A 20,274-nucleotide genomic window follows, 5' to 3' on the forward strand; every position below is an offset into this window, starting at 1 on the left:
CAGAGACCTATATTGTCGCATTCAGCGCTGATAGAGCATAGGATTGCACTATGGATCAAATTATTGCGGGTTTATCTGACAAGGATATTCAACAAGTGATTTTGCACCGAAAGGGAACAGAAAGGCTGATTTAACAGGTATTTTGCACTATAAAGTGTATACACCCCGGGGCACGATCTCTTCTACTAACTGCTGACCACAAACAGCAGCAGATATCAAACTGCTCATCTGCTCAGAGTGGCTTCCAACGGGGATTATTCATTAAGTTGCGATAATGCCATTGAAGATTCCAGGGAATAGTGCCCCGATCAGCACTATTGCAGTTTAGGCAATTAACCCCCGATCCACAAAAGGGTGCCCGGCCTTGGCACGCCCATACAAAAGCTTAGTACCGGGTCGTGGGACTCAGCCCAAGTGTTTTCAATATAAACAAAACTAGAGAGAAGATTTGATCTGTTTGTTTGTGTGCACACACACACACACACAAACACACAAAGAAAGGCGGCAGCCCAGAAGAATAATCTTTACAAGATTACTTGTAAAGTCCAATGCATTTAAGCATACTGTATGCGAAAGCTTTGGGAAGAGGCAACTTTGCCTATTACTTTATAGGAGATTGGGTTTTGGGGGGGGGGGTGGGGGGGGGGCGGTCGTTTCACTGTTGTTACATTTGCTTAAAGATGGTGCCATACAATTGATGGAAGTACTGTTTGTGGGGGGCACCCTAGTTAATTATGGCGGTTATGAAACACATGGGGGTCCCAAGAACTGCAATATTGCAATGATGCACAGACTGGCCTTGCCAACGACATACCTTCTTGGTTCCAAACCATGGGATGATACCATTAGATTGATATAGTTTTATAAAATAAAGAAAGGCACAGTGTAGGGTTTGCTTTAGTTTCAGATTTCATGTATTATCTCGGCTGGGCAACGACAGTCCCCAAGGGCCACAAACAGGTCAGGCTTTCAGGATATCTCTGCTTCAGCACAGGTGTCAATCAGTGGCTCAGTTGAAGACCAATGTCGTTGACCGAGCGACCTGTAGCAGGGATATCCAGAAAGCCTGACCGGTCGTTGCACGCCTCCCCCCGATGTTATCTGTTTTCAAACGAACTCCAGCTGTGGTTTATATACCTGAATAATAAAAGAATAACTCGCAGATCACACAGTTGCCCTATAAAAGTCCTTATAAATGGTTTAAAAATCGTTAATTACGCTAGTAATAATTTTATATATCATTTGTTTCTTACAAGCACATATATCAATATGCATAAGAGATTGTCTAAAGTAGCATTTTCATATTTATAGCATGGAAATAATTGTTGCGTAGCAAAAGCAAAATGCAGTTTGTTTGTTACAGTATAATAATGATATAAGCACCTTATATTCATTCTGCTGCCTACGTTCGTTATTGCACCTTTTTTCCTTGCACTTGTATTGATCACCGAGCTAACATTGCACTGTTGGTTGAGTGGATCACCAAGAACACAGTATCATTTATATACGTATTAAAATGTTATATTGTACACAGATTGTGAGTACAGTGCTTTATGAATAAAAAGCCTTTTCCATGTGGATACGCACTTCTGTTTTTTTTTTTTTTTTAAACTATATATTAATTTTAACATTCTTAAGGTGGACCAAGAAAAAAAAACTGAGAACAGGCAGTATTGGGGTGCCCTCTTCTAAATCTGCCCCTAAGATGTTACCCCACATGGATCCCTACCTCCTCCAGTGCAAATGTAGGGTCTGCAGAACGTTTACTGCCAAAACCACCTGGGGGAGGAGAGATTGTAAGCTTTTCGGGGCTGGGACTCCTTTGGGTAAATGTCACTTTTATGTTCTTCCCATTATGTATTATTTGTTATTTATAGGATTGTCACGTGTATTACTGCTGTGAAGCGCTATGTACATTAATGGCGCTATAAAAATAAAGAAATACATACAATACACAATAGGTATACATGGGAAGGATGTTGATCCAGGGAGAAATCTGATCACAATTTTTGTTTGCCTTCTGCTGCATCAATATACTGTAAAATACAAATATAGGATAAAGTATCTGTCGTCCAAATTTAGCATAGGTTGAACTCGAACTTGTCTTTTTTCAATCTCATCTAACATATTTATATATTAAAACAGCTTAGAGTCATGCAGGCCATACCATTAACAGAACTATTTAACCATGGCTCAAAATTAAACTTTGAAATAGCTATACAGTATTCCATTGCAATCATCATGAACATATGTTTGCATACTAATTAGATTGCTGAAGTCACGTGACCAATTATGCAAACGAGATCAATTTAAACGTCAACTTCCGAAAACAAAATCATACGTGGTTTGATGGAGTATACCACAAACACCGATATGGTAATCAAAGTTAGCAAATTTTATTGTGCAAATGTGAAAAATCCCGTGGCAACGGGTAAAAGAGTTAACACAAGTAGGAGATGCACTGGGGGGGGAAATAACATTGGTCAAAATATCAAATTATTATCACTGTAGGCGACAGTTCGTTCAGAGGAACAGCTTCTTTCGTATGTTCAATACCAAGAAGCGGCAGAACGCAGTATTTCCAGCTCACAAAGGGGTCTGGGGATGGAGAAGTCTTAGTCAGTTGTACGTCGGGATATTTAAGCCAATATGCCATTCCCACTAGGAAACTGTTCAGGAAATACAGCCACGGGACATTCATGTCTATGTACCCCGGGATCTGTGCGCACAGAACAAGCATAATAATCTGTAGGAGAACCAATGGCGCCCATGTCCCCAAGAATGAGACCATAAAGGTGACCAAAATCTCTCTCTTTCCTCGGACGGGCCACTCCTTTCCAGTGGAGAACGAGAACAGGATTACGGTATTGTTGTCATAGGAAATCATTTTCATCGATTTGCCGAAGGTGGCCACCTCCTTATGGCAGACGGCAAGAACGGAGACAATGACCAACAGGATTACCGCAGACAGATAATAACTTTGGCTACTAACATAAAAAGTGTATTGATACGATGGCAAGCTGCTGTCCAACGCGGAGGAGGGCACGGGAGAGCGGAGGACGTAGACGAAAGCGGCAATCCATAGGAAGAGGACAGCAGTGGTATACAGTAACCCGAGACAAACCCTTGGAAGGTTTACAGACTTTACAATGGCCAAATAATAATCCAGGCAAGATGCCAAGAAGACGGGATAATGCAAAATACCATACACGTGGGATATAATCTGTGTAAACAGACAAATGTGGTAATTTGTAAACCTAATGCCCCCAATACAAAAATCCTGAAAATAGTGAATAGCTGAAACAGCCGCCACCAGAGCAAAGTCTAGAAGTGCCAGAGAAAGACAAAAAGACCCAAGGAAGCTGGGGCTCCCGGGCCTTTGCTTGGCCCAAAACATGAAGAGGTTCAGTAGTATTTTCCCCATCATGATCATGATCAGTATGCAGCTGGGTTCCACACGTTTCATGCCTTCCTCGGTCAGTGTCCCCTCATTCCCTTCCATGGTACCGAGCTCCGGAGTTCTCCCCGGATGTGTCGGCTAGTAAAACGTCTGGCGTCGCACACATTTCTTCCAGCGGTTTCTTCCTCCTGCAAAGTCACAAAAAAAATTAAATAAATAATAAACAACCGCGCCATAACATAGTGAGGCCAAACAGCAGTGTCTTTCTATGCATTTAGCATTTCGGGTTTGGAATGACTTGTAATCCCAAATCCTTCTATAGTTCACATTAGGATGGCTCTGGTCTCTTGGTAGAAGAGGTAAACTTTTCATTTTTGCTAGTACGAATGCCATTGTGTATACAGGAGGGGGGTTATACTGTACAGCAGGGGGTTCTCGACTCCAGTCCTCAAAGCCCCACCTCCCCCCCCCCCAACAGGCCAGGTTTTCGGGATATCCCTGCTTCAGCATTGGTGGCTCAGTCAAAAACTGGGCCACCTGTGCTAAAGCTGGGGTATCCTGAAAAACTGGTCTAGTGGTGCGGGGGAGGGGAGACAGGAATGCTGCTGTACGTAAAAATAGATTCTACAGAGACACACATACTTGTACACCCATTTATTTTTATATACAGTACACCCCGTAGTAACACACAACATGCACTGGACACACACTGCCACTGGTCTCTGTTCTTTAGTTATTTTTCCTGTGTATTCACGGCGTTTGTTACCCTCTCTGCGGCTCTCAGGCAGTATTGTGGGTTCTTGAGCCAGTGTGGGGACTGCGCAGTTAGAAAGGCCCCAAACTGCAGCTTAGCATGGCGTGGTATAGCGGTCATAGCCGTCAATTACAGCAGAAGCTTCCAAAGTTGCTCCCCATAATGTTTTGCTTCACAGCGGCAAGTCATTGTGGGACGGGACTTTGGAAGCTTCCACAGTGAGTGACAGCTATAGCCCCCACGCTGCTTGCACACACCGATTTGTTTGGTTACCTCTCACTTATTTTATGTGTGGGTGACGTTGTGGCTTCTTATGGGCACGTGTGCCACAGGAGATTTAAACCTCCATTTTGTTTCCCCAGCAGGGGATGGTTCCCAGGGGCAAACATCTTGGGAACAAGGGGGGTCCTCGGAGGTGACATTTACATGTTTCAGCTCCAGGGAACCCCCTGCTTCCCACCTCAGGGTTCCACTTCTAGGGTTCAGCCAGCCAGGCGCCCCTTCCCACTGGCCCTGCTTCTATCGGCCAATAGGTTTCTGCTGGAGAAACACGACTTTCCATTTAATATAATTGTATTCATTGTAGATTGAAGTAGGAGCCCCACATGGACTTCTTCTTCCTGGAGGTTATAGTGTGCAGAGCTTCCAAACCCTCACAGGTCTTTGCACGTGTAGACCAGTCGAAGTTATGCCATCGTTCTTAGCAACGGCAGAACACCTACTCCGCAGGGAACTGCCAAAGGCACAAGGAACCAATTTCATACCTCTCTGGGCGTGTATGTGTATACCGTATTACCTCTCTGGGCATGTATGTGTCTACCGGTATTACCTCTCTGGGCGTGTATGTGTATACCGGTATTACCTCTCTGGGCGTGTATGTGTATACCGTATTACCTCTCTGGGCGTGTATGTATATACCGGTATTACCTCTCTGGGCGTGTATGTGTATACCGTATTACCTCTCTGGGCGTGTATGTGTATACCGGTATTACCTCTCTGGGCGTGTATGTGTATACCGTTATTACCTCTCTGGGCGTGTATGTGTATACCGTATTACCTCTCTGGGCGTGTACGTGTATACCGGTATTACCTCTCTGGGCGTGTACGTGTATACCGGTATTACCTCTCTGGGCGTGTACGTGTATACCGGTATTACCTCTCTGGGCGTGTATGTGTATACCGGTATTACCTCTCTGGGCGTGTACGTGTATACCGCTATTACCTCTCTGGGCGTGTACGTGTATACCGGTATTACCTCTCTGGGCGTGTACGTGTATACCGGTATTACCTCTCTGGGCGTGTACGTGTATACCGGTATTACCTCTCTGGGCGTGTACGTGTATACCGGTATTACCGCTCTGGACATAGTGACCTGACCGGCTTGGGGGGGCTGCGATATTTCCCTGAGCAGGGAGAGAACAGGGCTGTTGCTAGAGGGCTGGGCAGCTTCCTCCATCCTGATTGGCTGCATTATCCAGCATCAGCCAATCAAGAGGTGTCGTCAGGAGCCTGGGGCAATGGAGAGGAGGAAACCGCATGGAGTGGAGGGGTGTGTGTATGTGTGTAGCGTGTCGCACCTTTCACCATTGTGTCCAGTATTTTTAAGGAGAAGACGCCCAGCAATCCTATATTGAAGCCATTACAAAACATAAAGCAAAGGCTACGACAAACTAAATCATATCAAGATCTGTGTGTGTAAGAAAGGACAGCTCAGCAAGTACAAACAACGCAACTATTGCCAAATGGCAACTATGATAATAAGGAACCTGAAATAGGAAGCCTCCGCGAGAGCTTGCAATCGTTAGGAAGCCTCCGCGAGAGCTTGCAATCGTTAGGAAGCCTCCGCGAGAGCTTGCAATCGTTGGTCAAACAAGTCGCAGTTCCACCCCAGCAATCTCTCTCTCCGCAAAGCATCAGACGTTTTCCCTTGAATAATTAAAACCCTAATGTTCGAACGCATAAACCGCCCAGCACAGTTTGTACTTTTGTGTAAGGTAAAGTTGTTTTATGAACGCCCCGAAGAACTGGAACCAACCGGTATTAAAGAAAGTAGCAGAGAAAAACGTGTTGGAAACAAACTTACCCATGTAACCGACTTCCCCCCCCCGCCCAAAAAAAAATGTCCATCACGCAGCGAGGAAAGGTTTCACTGGTTCCCGTCTCTGTGCTCATTAAGGAAGTTTTACTTTGAAATGGGAAGTGTGAGTACGTCATGTGTTTCCTCTACTCTCAGCTTGCGTCTCTCAGGCAGACGGGGGCAATTGCGGAGAGCGAGGTACACTTACAATGCAACCGCTCCGCACATTCGGGTTTGGATATGAAGTTCTGGGACGCGAATGCCTTCAGTTCTGAGGGGGGGGGGGGCTGGATAAATGGATAGAATCCCCGATTTGGTGCATTGTAAAGTAGTAGGTGGTCTTCTCTTAAGTGGTCAACTCCAGTCTTCAAGGGGCACCAACAGGTCAGGTTTTCAGGATATTCCTGCTTCAGCTCAGGTGGCTCAATCAGTGACTCAGTTGAAGACAGCCACTGATTGAACCACCTGTGCTGCAGCAGGGATATCCTGAAAACCGGACCCGTTGGTGGCTCACACCCTTAAGGACTGGAGTTGCCCACCCCTGTGTTAAAGGCTTTTGGGTTTTATCACACTCGCCTGCAATCATTCAGCCAGTAATAATAATAATAATAATATACTTATTACCTCCTCTTCATGTTCTCTGTTACTAGATACCATGTCTCTACAACGCTGTGTTTAATACCTTCTGCTTCTGTACTTGTCATACTCACACGATCCAGGTGTGGTTTGATACCTACCTACTCCAATTCCCCTCCCCACCCCCTTTTCCTTTGTTACATGGATTGAGTCTGTAATAAAAGGGAATTTAAGGCACAGACCAGAATCCACACACATGGAAAATCAGCTTTCAGGACCACCATAACAAGAGCCCCAACACAGCTGGGGTCTGCGCTAGTCATGTGACACAGAGTAACGCAGAACAGAAACATTATTTTTGCACCCTCTTAAATTGCTCCTCTCTTACACCCCGCGCCATTATATTCACTTAAGATTAGGACTGGCCAACTCCACTCCTCCAGGGACACCAATAGGCCAGGTTTTCAGGATATCCCTGCTTCACCACAGGTGGCTCAATCAGTCCCTGCTTCAGCACAGGTGGCTCAAGACTGAGCCACCTGTGCTGAAGCAGGGATAACCTGAACACCTGACCTGTTGGTGTCCCTGGAGGACTGGAGTTGGCCGCCCCTGGATTAGAATGTAAGCTCTGTGAGTCACAATGATTACAATATATACTGTAGCATAGTTGTTTCCAACTTTTTTTGGTGAAGGAACCCTATGTGACATTCTGTGGAACCCCCAACCCTCTCTAATAGCGTGTCTGAGATCAGATGCATTGTAAGGAACCCCAACCCTGTCTAATAGCGCGTCCGAGATCAGATGCATTGTAAGGAACCCCAACCCTCTCTGATAGCGCGTCTGAGATCAGATGCATTGTAAGGAACCCCAACCCTCTCTGATAGCGCGTCTGAGATCAGATGCATTGTAAGGAACCCCAACCCTCTCTAATAGCGCGTCTGAGATCAGATGCATTGTAAGGAACCCCAACCCTCTCTAATAGCGCGTCTGAGATCAGATGCATAGTAAGGAACCCCAACCCTCTCTAATAGCGCGTCAGAGATCAGATGCATTGTAAGGAACCCCAACCCTCTCTAATAGCGCGTCCGAGATCAGATGCATTGTAAGGAACCCCAACCCTCTCTAATAGCGCGTCTGAGATCAGATGCATTGTAAGGAACCCCAACCCTGTCTAATAGCGCGTCTGAGATCAGATGCATTGTAAGGAACCCCAACCCTCTCTAATAGCGCGTCTGAGATCAGATGCATTGTCAATTCTTCTGTATTTGGTACAATTTTGAAATGACCTGAACATTACAGGGAACCCTTTAGGGGGGCCCGAGGATCCCAAGGGTTCCTAGGAGCCCTGGTTGGAAAACATGGATGAATGGCTTTATTAAAATAAGAATGACGCCTTCACACTACCGGTGAAAAACACGGTCTTTCAGCATTCACCAAATCTTCAGCTTTTAACTAGAACTCAACGATCTGCACGTTTCCTTCCTGCGCATTATCTGCTATAATTAGGGCAAATCGACAGACAAATTGCGACGAAAACACTACGTTTTCATTCACAGCCCGAAGTATCGCTCCCGGTCTTTATTTTAAATACATTTACAGTTTCCCCTTGTTTATTTTTATTTTGTGAAAAGACAATGCAAGAGTTGCACTAGTAAAGAACGCGGGATTCCTGGAAATAGTTCCTGCAGTTAGGATTAAAATAAATAATATATCCTTAATAATATTCAGAACTTTAATTCAGCACATAAATGAAACTATTAATTAAGGGGCCTGAAACTTATTTTTTGCATAATATATTCCGTCGGTCAGCAGAGCGGTTAGTGAAGTTTTTGTACAACCTAGAGAATAACAAGGAAATTAACAGATGGTGAAATCCTACTTGTTATTAAGCTATTATTACCATAACGAGATCATTAACAAACCGGGGGAAACCCTCACATGGAAATGTTCTCTAGTTCTTCTTTAAAAAATATATATAACGAAAATAAAACTGCTGTGTTATTAATACCACAGACACTCAGTCTCTCTCAGTCTCTCTCTCTCTCAGTGTCTCTCTCTCTCTGTGTCTCTCTCTCTCTGTGTCTCTCTCTCTCTGTGTCTCTCTCTCTCTCTGTGTCTCTCTCTCTCTGTGTCTCTCTCTCTCTGTGTCTCTCTCTCTCTGTGTCTCTCTCTCTCTGTGTCTCTCTCTCTCTGTGTCTCTCTCTCTCTGTGTCTCTCTCTCTCTGTGTCTCTCTCTCTCTGTGTCTCTCTCTCTCTGTGTCTCTCTCTCTCTGTGTCTCTCTCTCTCTGTGTCTCTCTCTCTCTGTGTCTCTCTCTCTCTGTGTCTCTCTCTCTCAGTGTCTCTCTCTCTCTCATTCCACTGAAGTGCAGATATTACAAATAACTCCAACCAGTGACACTCAGAGATAAAGTGACAGATCAACGCAAGCACAGCTCATCAGCAACTTTCGAGCTTGTTTTTAATAGTATTGCATTATTTATATAGCATGCGCACACAGCACCCAATACATCTCTCTCCCCCCCCCATGCGCACACAGCACCCAATACATCTCTCTCCCCCCCCATGCGCACACAGCACCCAATACAATACATCTCTCTCCCCCCATGCGCACACAGCACCCAATACAATACATCTCTCTCCCCCCATGCGCACACAGCACCCAATACAATACATCTCTCTCCCCCCATGCGCACACAGCACCCAATACAATACATCTCTCTCCCCCCATGCGCACACAGCACCCAATACAATACATCTCTCTCCCCCCATGCGCACACAGCACCCAATACAATACATCTCTTCCCCCCCATGCGCACACAGCACCCAATACAATACATCTCTCTCCCCCCCATGCGCATGCGCATGCGCACGCAGCACCCAATACATCTCTCTCTCCCCCCATGCGCACACAGTACCCAATACATCTCTCTCCCCCCCATGCGCACACAGCACCCAAAACATCTCTCCCCCCCATGCGCACACAGCACCCAAAACATCTCTCCCCCCCATGCGCACACAGCACCCAATACATCTCTCCCCCCCATGCACACACAGCACCCAATACATCTCTCCCCCCCCCCATGCACACACAGCACCCAATACATCTCTCCCCCCCATGCACACAAAGCACCCAATACATCTCTCCCCCCCCCATGCACACACAGCACCCAATACATCTCTCCCCCCCCCCATGCACACACAGCACCCAATACATCTCTCCCCCCCATGCACACACAGCACCCAATACATCTCTCCCCCCCCATGCACACACAGCACCCAATACATCTCTTCCCCCCCCCCATGCACACACAGCACCCAATACATCTCTCCCTCCCCCCCATGCACACACAGCACCCAATACATGTCTCCCCTCCCATGCACACACAGCACACAATACATCTCTCCCCACCCCATACACACACAGCACCCAATACATCTCTCCCCACCCCATGCACACACAGCACCCAATACATCTCTCCCCACCCCATGCACACACAGCATCCAATACATCTCTCCCCCCCCCCATGCACACACAGCACCCAATACATGTCTCCCCTCCCATGCACACACAGCACACAATACATCTCTCCCCACCCCATACACACACAGCACCCAATACATCTCTCCCCACCCATGCACACACAGCACCCAATACATCTCTCCCCACCCCATACACACACAGCACCCAATACATCTCTCCCCACCCCATGCACACACAGCACCCAATACATCTCTCCCCCCCCCCATGCACACACAGCACCCAATACATGTCTCCCCTCCCCCCATGCACACACAGCACCCAATACATCTCTCCCCACCCCATGCACACACAGCACACAATACATCTCTCCCCCCCCCCCATGCACACACAGCACCCAATACATCTCTCCCCACCCCATGCACACACAGCACACAATACATCTCTCCCTCCCCCCCATGCACACACAGCACCCAATACATGTCTCCCCTCCCATGCACACACAGCACACAATACATCTCTCCCCACCCCATACACACACAGCACACAATACATCTCTCCCCACCCCATGCACACACAGCATCCAATACATATCTTCCCCCCCCCATGCACACACAGCACCCAATACATCTCTCCCCCCCCATGCACACACAGCACCCAATACATCTCTCCCCACCCCATGCACACACAGCACACAATACATCTCTTCCCCCCATGCACACACAGCATCCAATACATCTCTTCCCCCCCATGCACACACAGCACCCAATACATCTCTCCCCCCATGCACACACAGCACCCAATACATCTCTCCCCCCCCATGCACACACAGCACCCAATACATCTCTCCCCACCCCCCATGCACACACAGCATCCAATACATCTCTTCCCCCCCATGCACACACAGCACCCAATACATCTCTCCCCCCCCCCATGCACACACAGCATCCAATACATCTCTTCCCCCCCATGCGCACACAGCACCCAATACATCTCTTCCCCCCCCATGCACACACAGCACCCAATACATCTCTCCCCCCCCCCATGCACACACAGCACCCAATACATCTCTCCCCACCCCCCATGCACACACAGCACCCAATACATCTCCCCCCATGCACACACAGCACCCAATACATCTCTCCCCACCCCCCATGCACACACAGCATCCAATACATCTCTCCCCCCCATGCACACACAGCACCCAATACATCTCTCCCCACCCCCCATGCACACACAGCATCCAATACATCTCTCCCCCCCATGCACACACAGCACCCAATACATCTCTCCCCACCCCATGCACACACAGCACCCAATACATCTCCCCCCCATGCACACACAGCACCCAATACATCTCCCCCCCCATGCACACACAGCACCCAATACATCTCTCCCCCCCCATGCACACACAGCACCCAATACATCTCTCCCCCCCCATGCACACACAGCACCCAATACATCTCTCCCCCCCCCCATGCACACACAGCACCCAATACATCTCTCCCCACCCCCCATGCACACACAGCACCCAATACATCTCCCCCCCATGCACACACAGCACCCAATACATCTCTTCCCCCCCCCATGCACACACAGAACACAATACATCTCTCCCCACCCCCCATGCACACACAGCACCCAATACATCTCTCCCCCCCCATGCACACACAGCACCCAATACATCTCTCCCCCCCCATGCACACACAGCACCCAATACATCTCTCCCCACCCCCCATGCACACACAGCACCCAATACATCTCCCCCCCATGCACACACAGCACCCAATACATCTCTTCCCCCCCCCATGCACACACAGAACACAATACATCTCTCCCCACCCCCCATGCACACACAGCACCCAATACATCTCTCTCCCCCCATGCGCACACAGCACCCAATACAATACATCTCTCTCCCCCCATGCGCACACAGCACCCAATACAATACATCTCTCTCCCCCCATGCGCACACAGCACCCAATACAATACATCTCTCTCCCCCCATGCGCACACAGCACCCAATACAATACATCTCTCTCCCCCCATGCGCACACAGCACCCAATACAATACATCTCTTCCCCCCCCATGCGCACACAGCACCCAATACAATACATCTCTCTCCCCCCCATGCGCATGCGCATGCGCACGCAGCACCCAATACATCTCTCTCTCCCCCCATGCGCACACAGTACCCAATACATCTCTCTCCCCCCCATGCGCACACAGCACCCAAAACATCTCTCCCCCCCATGCGCACACAGCACCCAAAACATCTCTCCCCCCCATGCGCACACAGCACCCAATACATCTCTCCCCCCCATGCACACACAGCACCCAATACATCTCTCCCCCCCCCATGCACACACAGCACCCAATACATCTCTCCCCCCCATGCACACAAAGCACCCAATACATCTCTCCCCCCCCCATGCACACACAGCACCCAATACATCTCTCCCCCCCCCCATGCACACACAGCACCCAATACATCTCTCCCCCCCATGCACACACAGCACCCAATACATCTCTCCCCCCCCATGCACACACAGCACCCAATACATCTCTTCCCCCCCCCCATGCACACACAGCACCCAATACATCTCTCCCTCCCCCCCATGCACACACAGCACCCAATACATGTCTCCCCTCCCATGCACACACAGCACACAATACATCTCTCCCCACCCCATACACACACAGCACCCAATACATCTCTCCCCACCCCATGCACACACAGCACCCAATACATCTCTCCCCACCCCATGCACACACAGCAATCCAATACATCTCTCCCCCCCCCATGCACACACAGCACCCAATACATGTCTCCCCTCCCATGCACACACAGCACACAATACATCTCTCCCCACCCCATACACACACAGCACCCAATACATCTCTCCCCACCCCATGCACACACAGCACCCAATACATCTCTCCCCACCCCATACACACACAGCACCCAATACATCTCTCCCCACCCCATGCACACACAGCACCCAATACATCTCTCCCCCCCCCCATGCACACACAGCACCCAATACATGTCTCCCCTCCCCCCATGCACACACAGCACCCAATACATCTCTCCCCACCCCATGCACACACAGCACCCAATACATCTCTCCCCCCCCCCATGCACACACAGCACCCAATACATCTCTCCCCACCCCATGCACACACAGCACACAATACATCTCTCCCTCCCCCCCATGCACACACAGCACCCAATACATGTCTCCCCTCCCATGCACACACAGCACACAATACATCTCTCCCCACCCCATACACACACAGCACACAATACATCTCTCCCCACCCCATGCACACACAGCATCCAATACATATCTTCCCCCCCCCATGCACACACAGCACCCAATACATCTCTCCCCCCCCCATGCACACACAGCACCCAATACATCTCTCCCCACCCCATGCACACACAGCACACAATACATCTCTTCCCCCCATGCACACACAGCATCCAATACATCTCTTCCCCCCCATGCACACACAGCACCCAATACATCTCTCCCCCCATGCACACACAGCACCCAATACATCTCTCCCCCCCCATGCACACACAGCACCCAATACATCTCTCCCCACCCCCCATGCACACACAGCATCCAATACACCTCTTCCCCCCCATGCACACACAGCACCCAATACATCTCTCCCCCCCCCATGCACACACAGCATCCAATACATCTCTTCCCCCCCATGCGCACACAGCACCCAATACATCTCTTCCCCCCCATGCACACACAGCACCCAATACATCTCTCCCCCCCCCCATGCACACACAGCACCCAATACATCTCTCCCACCCCCACATGCACACACAGCACCCAATACATCTCCCCCCATGCACACACAGCACCCAATACATCTCCCCACCCCCCATGCACACACAGGCATCCAATACATCTCTCCCCCCCATGCACACACAGCACCCAATACTATCTCTCCCCACCCCCCATGCACACACAGCATCCCAATACATCTCTCCCCCCCATGCACACACAGCACACCAATACATCTCTCCCACCCCATGCACACACAGACCCAATACATCTCCCCCCCCATGCACACACAGCACCCAATACATCTCCCCCCCATGCACACACAGCACCCAATACATCTCTCCCCCCCCATGCACACACAGCACCCAATACATCTCTCCCCCCCCATGCACACACAGCACCCAATACATCTCTCACCCCCCCCATGCACCACAGCACCCAATACATCTCTCCCCACCCCCCATGCACACACAGCACCCAATACATCTCTCCCCCCATGCACACACAGCACCCAATACATCTCTTCCCCCCCCCCATGCACACACAGAACACAATACATCTCTCCCCACCCCCATGCACACACAGCACCCAATACATCTCTCCCCCCCCATGCACACACAGCACCCAATACATCTCTCCCCCCCCCATGCACACACAGCACCCAATACATCTCTCCCCACCCCCCATGCACACACAGCACCCAATACATCTCTCCCCTCCCATGCACACACAGCACCAATACATCTCTCCCCACCCCCCATGCACACACAGCAACCAATACATGTCTCCCTCCCCCCATGCACACACAGCAACCAATACATGTCTCCCCTCCCATGCACACACAGCACAACAATACATCTCTCCCACCCCCATACACACACAGCACCCAATACATCTCTTCCCCACCCCCCATGCACACACAGCATCCAATACATCTCTCCCCCCCCATGCACACACAGCACCCAATACATCTCTCCCCCCCCCCATGCACACACAGCACCCAATACAGTCTCTCCCCCCCCCCCCCCATGCACACACAGCACCCAATACATCTCTCCCCTCCCATGCACACACAGCACCCAATACATGTCTCCCCCCCATGCACACAAAGCACCCAATACATCTCTTCCCCACCCCCCATGCACACACAGCATCCAATACATCTCTCCCCTCCCATGCACACCCAGCACCCAATACATCTCTCCCCCCCCCATGCACACACAGCACCCAATACATCTCTCCCCCCCCATGCACACACAGCACCCAATACATCTCTCCCCCCCCCATGCACACACAGCACCCAATACATCTCTCCCCACCCCCATGCACACACAGCACCCAATACATCTCTCCCCCCATGCACACACAGCACCCAATACATGTCTCCCCCCCATGCACACAAAGCACCCAATACATCTCTTCCCCACCCCCCATGCACACACAGCACCCAATACATCTCTCTCTCCCCCCCCCCCCCATGCACACCCAGCACCCAATACATCTCCCCCCCATGCACACCCAGCACCCAATACATCTCTCCCCCCCCCATGCACACACAGCACCAATACATCTCTTCCCCCCCCCCATGCACACACAGCACCCAATACATCTCTCCCCCCCCCATGCACACACAGCACCCAATACATCTCTCCCCCCCCCATGCACACACAGCACCCAATACATCTCTCCCCCCCATGCACACACAGCATCCAATACATGTCTCCCCTCCCCCATGCACACACAGCATCCAATACATCTCTCACCCACCCCATGCACACACAGCACCCAATACATCTCTTCCCCCCCCCCCATGCACACACAGCACCCAATACATCTCTCCCCTCCCATGCACACACAGCACCCAATACATCTCTCCCCCTCCCATGCACACACAGCACCCAATACATCTCTCCCCCCCCCCATGCACACACAGCACCCAATACATCTCTCCCCCACCCCATGCACACACAGCACCCAATACATCTCTCCCCCCCATGCACACACAGCATCCAATACATCTCTCCCACCCCCATGCACACACAGCACCCAATACATCTCTCCCCCCCCATGCACACAGAGCACCCAATACATCTCTCCCCACCCCATGCACACACAGCACCCAATACATCTCTCCCCCCCATGCACACACAGCATCCAATACATCTCTCCCCACCCCCATGCACACACAGCACCCAATACATCTCTCCCCCCCCCCATGCACACACAGCACCCAATACATCTCCCCCCATGCACACCCAGCACCCAATACATCTCTCCCCACCCCCCATGCACACACAGCACCCAATACATCTCTCCCCTCCCATGCACACACAGCACCCAATACATCTCCCCTCCCATGCACACACAGCACCCAATACATCTCTCCCCCCCCCATGCACACACAGCACCCAATACATCTCTCCCCCCCATGCACACACAGCACCCAATACATCTCTCCCCCCCCCATGCACACACAGCATCCAATACATCTCTCCCCACCCCATGCACACACAGCACCCAATACATCTCTCCCCACCCCCCATGCACACACAGCACCCAATACATCTCTCCCCACCCCCCATGCACACACAGCACACCAATACCATCTCTCTCCCCCCCCCATGCACACACAGCACCCAATACATCTCTCCCCACCCCCATGCACACACAGCTCCCAATACATCTCTCCCCACCCCATGCACCACACAGCACCCAATACATCTCTCCCCCCCCCATGCACACACAGCACCCAATACATCTCTCCCCTCCCCCCATGCACACACAGCACCCAATACATCTCTCCCCCCCCATGCACACACAGCACCCAATACATCTCTCCCCAACCCATGCACACACAGCACCCAATACATCTCTCCCCACCCCATGCACACACAGCACCCAATACATCTCTCCCCCCCCCATGCACACACAGCACCCAATACATCTCTCCCCCCCCATGCACACACAGCACCCAATACATCTCTCCCCCCCCCATGCACACACAGCACCCAATACATCTCCCCCCACCCCGCATGCACACACAGCACCCAATACATCTCTCCCCCCCCATGCACACACAGCACCCAATACATCTCTCCCCCCCATGCACACACAGCACCCAATACATCTCCCCCCATGCACACACAGCACCCAATACATCTCTCCCCCCCCCATGCACACACAGCACACAATACATCTCTCCCCCACCCCCCATGCACACACAGCACCCAATACATCTCCCCCCCCCCATGCACACACAGCACCCAATACATCTCTCCCCCCCCATGCACACACAGCACCCAATACATCTCTCCCCCCCATGCACACACAGCACCCAATACATCTCTCCCCCCCATGCACACACAGGCACCCAATACATCTCCCCCATGCACACCCAGCACCCAATACATCTCTCCCCCCCCCCATGCACACACAGCACCCAATACATCTCTCCCCACCCCATGCACACACAGCACCCAATACATCTCTCCCCCCCCCATACACACACAGCACACAATACATCTCTCCCCACCCCCCATCACACACACAGCACACAATACATCTCTCCCCACCCCCCATACACACACAGCACACAATACATCTCTCCCCACCCCCCATGCACACACACAGCACCCAATACATCTCATCTCCCCCCCCCCATGCACACACAGCACCCAATACATCTCTTCCCCCCATGCACACACAGCACCCAATACATCTCTCCCCCCCATGCACACACAGCACCCAATACATCTCCCCCCCCATGCACACACAGCACCCAATACATCTCTCCCCCCCATGCACACACAGCACCCAATACATCTCTCCCCCCCATGCACACACAGCACCCAATACATCTCTCCCCACCCCCCATGCACACACAGCACCCAATACATCTCTCCCTCCCATGCACACACAGCACCCAATACATCTCTCCCCCCCCCATGCACACACAGCACCCAATACATCTCTCCCCCCCATGCACACACAGCACCCAATACATCTCTCCCCCCCATGCACACACAGCACCCAATACATCTCTCCCCCCCATGCACACACAGCACCCAATACATCTCTCCCCCCCCCCATGCACACACAGCACACAATACATCTCTCCCCCCCATGCACACACAGCACCCAATACATCTCTCCCCCCCCCCATGCGCACACAGCACCCAATACATCTCTCCCCCCCCATGCGCACACAGCACCAAATACATCTCTCTCCCCTCCCATGCACACACAGCACCCAATACATCTCTCCCCACCCCCCATGCACACACAGCACCCAATACATCTCTCCCCCCCCCATGCACACACAGCACCCAATACATCCTCTCCCCCCCCCCCATGCACACACAGCACCCAATACATCTCTCCCCCCCCATGACACACACAGCACCCAATACATTTCTCCCCTCCCATGCACACACAGCACCCAATACATCTCTCCCCACCCCGCATGCACACACAGCACACATTACATCTCTCCCCCCCATGCACACACAGCACATATCTCCCTCCGCACCCTATACATCTCTCTGTCTCTCTCCCCGCACACAGCAACCCTATACATCTCCCTCTCCCCGCACCCTATACATCTCCCTCTCCCCGCACCCTATACATCTCCCTCTCCCCGCACCCTATACATCTCCCTCTCCCCGCACCCTATACATCTCCCTCCTCCCGCACCCTATACATCTCCCTCTCGCCGCACCCTATACATCTCCCTCTCGCCGCACCCTATAAACTCTCCCTCTCCCCGCACCCTATAACTCTCCCCCCCTGCACCCTATACATCTCCCCCCCTGCACACACTCATACAGCACCCACCTGCAGCAGCTCCCCCCCTGCACACACTCACACAGCACCCACCTGCAGCAGCTCCCCCCCTGCACACACTCACACAGCACCCACCTGCAGCAGCTCCCCCCCTGCACACACTCACACAGCACCCACCTGCAGCAGCTCCCCCCCTGCACACACTCACACAGCACCCACCTGCAGCAGCTCCCCCCCTGCACACACTCACACAGCACCCACCTGCAGCAGCTCCCCCCCTGCACACACTCACACAGCACCCACCTGCAGCAGCTCCCCCCCGAGCCTCACACCCCGGGCTCCGGGTCCCTCGGTCTCTGAGCAGAGAAGGTGAGAGCTGCAGCCCAGACCTGTGAGGGGGGCGGCCTGCAGGGTCCCACCCCTGGGTGGGGCTGGAGTACAGGGCGGCAGAGACCAACACCCCCCATGGATAGGAGGGGTCTGGGGCTCAGGTGTTGCACCCAGCCTGCTCCTTGTCATATGTTATACACCTGTGCACAGCATTCACTCTCTATAGAGACTGCTTCTATACACAAACTTAGCAAGGGTGGGCAACTGCAGTCCATCAACAGGACAGGGTTTCAGGATATCCTTGCTTCAGCGCTGGTGGCTCTGTCATTATGACTTAGAGTGTAAGCTCTTCAGGGCAGGGACTAATTTTTTCTAATGTTCATTTTATGTCTGAAGCGCATCTTCCCATTCTGTGTTATTATATCGCGTGTATTACTGCTGCGTTATATTATTATATCGCACGTATTACCGCTGTGTTATATTATTATATCGCACGTATTACCGCTGTGTTATATTATTATATCGCGTGTATTACTGCTGCGTTATATTATTATATCGCACGTATTACCGCTGTGTTATATTATTATATCGCACGTATTACCGCTGTGTTATATTATTATATCGCGTGTATTACTGCTGCGTTATATTATTATATCGCGTGTATTACCGCTGTGTTATATTATTATATCGCACGTATTACCGCTGTGTTATATTATTATATCGCACGTATTACCGCTGCGTTATATTATTATATCGCGTGTATTACTGCTGCGTTATATTATTATATCGCGTGTATTACCGCTGCGTTATATTATTATATCGCGTGTATTACTGCTGTGTTATATTATTATATCGCACGTATTACCACTGTGTTATATTATTATATCGCGTGTGTTACTGCTGTGTTATATTATTATATCGCGTGTGTTACTGCTGTGTTATATTATTATATCGCGTGTGTTACTGCTGTGTTATATTATTATATCGCGTGTGTTACTGCTGTGTTATATTATTATATCGCGTGTGTTACTGCTGTGTTATATTATTATATCGCGTGTGTTACTGC

The 20,274-nt window shown here is 50.9% G+C and overlaps 1 protein-coding gene across 2 annotated transcripts; it reads right to left on the minus strand.

The window, feature by feature from the left end:
- Positions 1-2,374: 2,374 nt before the first annotated feature.
- GPR160 (G protein-coupled receptor 160) lies at positions 2,375-19,338 on the minus strand. Of its 2 annotated transcripts, none has more exons than XM_075570830.1 (2): positions 19,182-19,338; positions 2,375-3,588 (listed from the first exon to the last, which is right to left on the minus strand). In XM_075570830.1, exon 2 carries the CDS (start codon positions 3,500-3,502, stop codon positions 2,492-2,494), a length of 1,011 nt encoding a protein of 336 aa, XP_075426945.1. In that variant the 5' UTR covers positions 3,503-3,588; positions 19,182-19,338; the 3' UTR covers positions 2,375-2,491. The 2 variants fall into 2 exon arrangements, with proteins under 2 accessions (XP_075426945.1, XP_075426946.1); XM_075570831.1 differs by lacking the exon at positions 19,182-19,338 and adding an exon at positions 6,856-6,879.
- Between the last annotated feature and the right edge of the window lie 936 nt (positions 19,339-20,274).

The sequence above is a fragment of the Ascaphus truei genome, chromosome 14 (assembly GCF_040206685.1).
Source record: "Ascaphus truei isolate aAscTru1 chromosome 14, aAscTru1.hap1, whole genome shotgun sequence".
In the NCBI taxonomy this organism is placed as follows: domain Eukaryota; kingdom Metazoa; phylum Chordata; class Amphibia; order Anura; family Ascaphidae; genus Ascaphus; species Ascaphus truei.

What these genes read in the sequence shown, in the direction of transcription:
- GPR160 (XM_075570830.1), bottom strand. Translation starts at nt 3,502, where the DNA reads ATGGAAGGGAATGAGGGGACACTGACCGAGGAAGGCATGAAACGTGTG.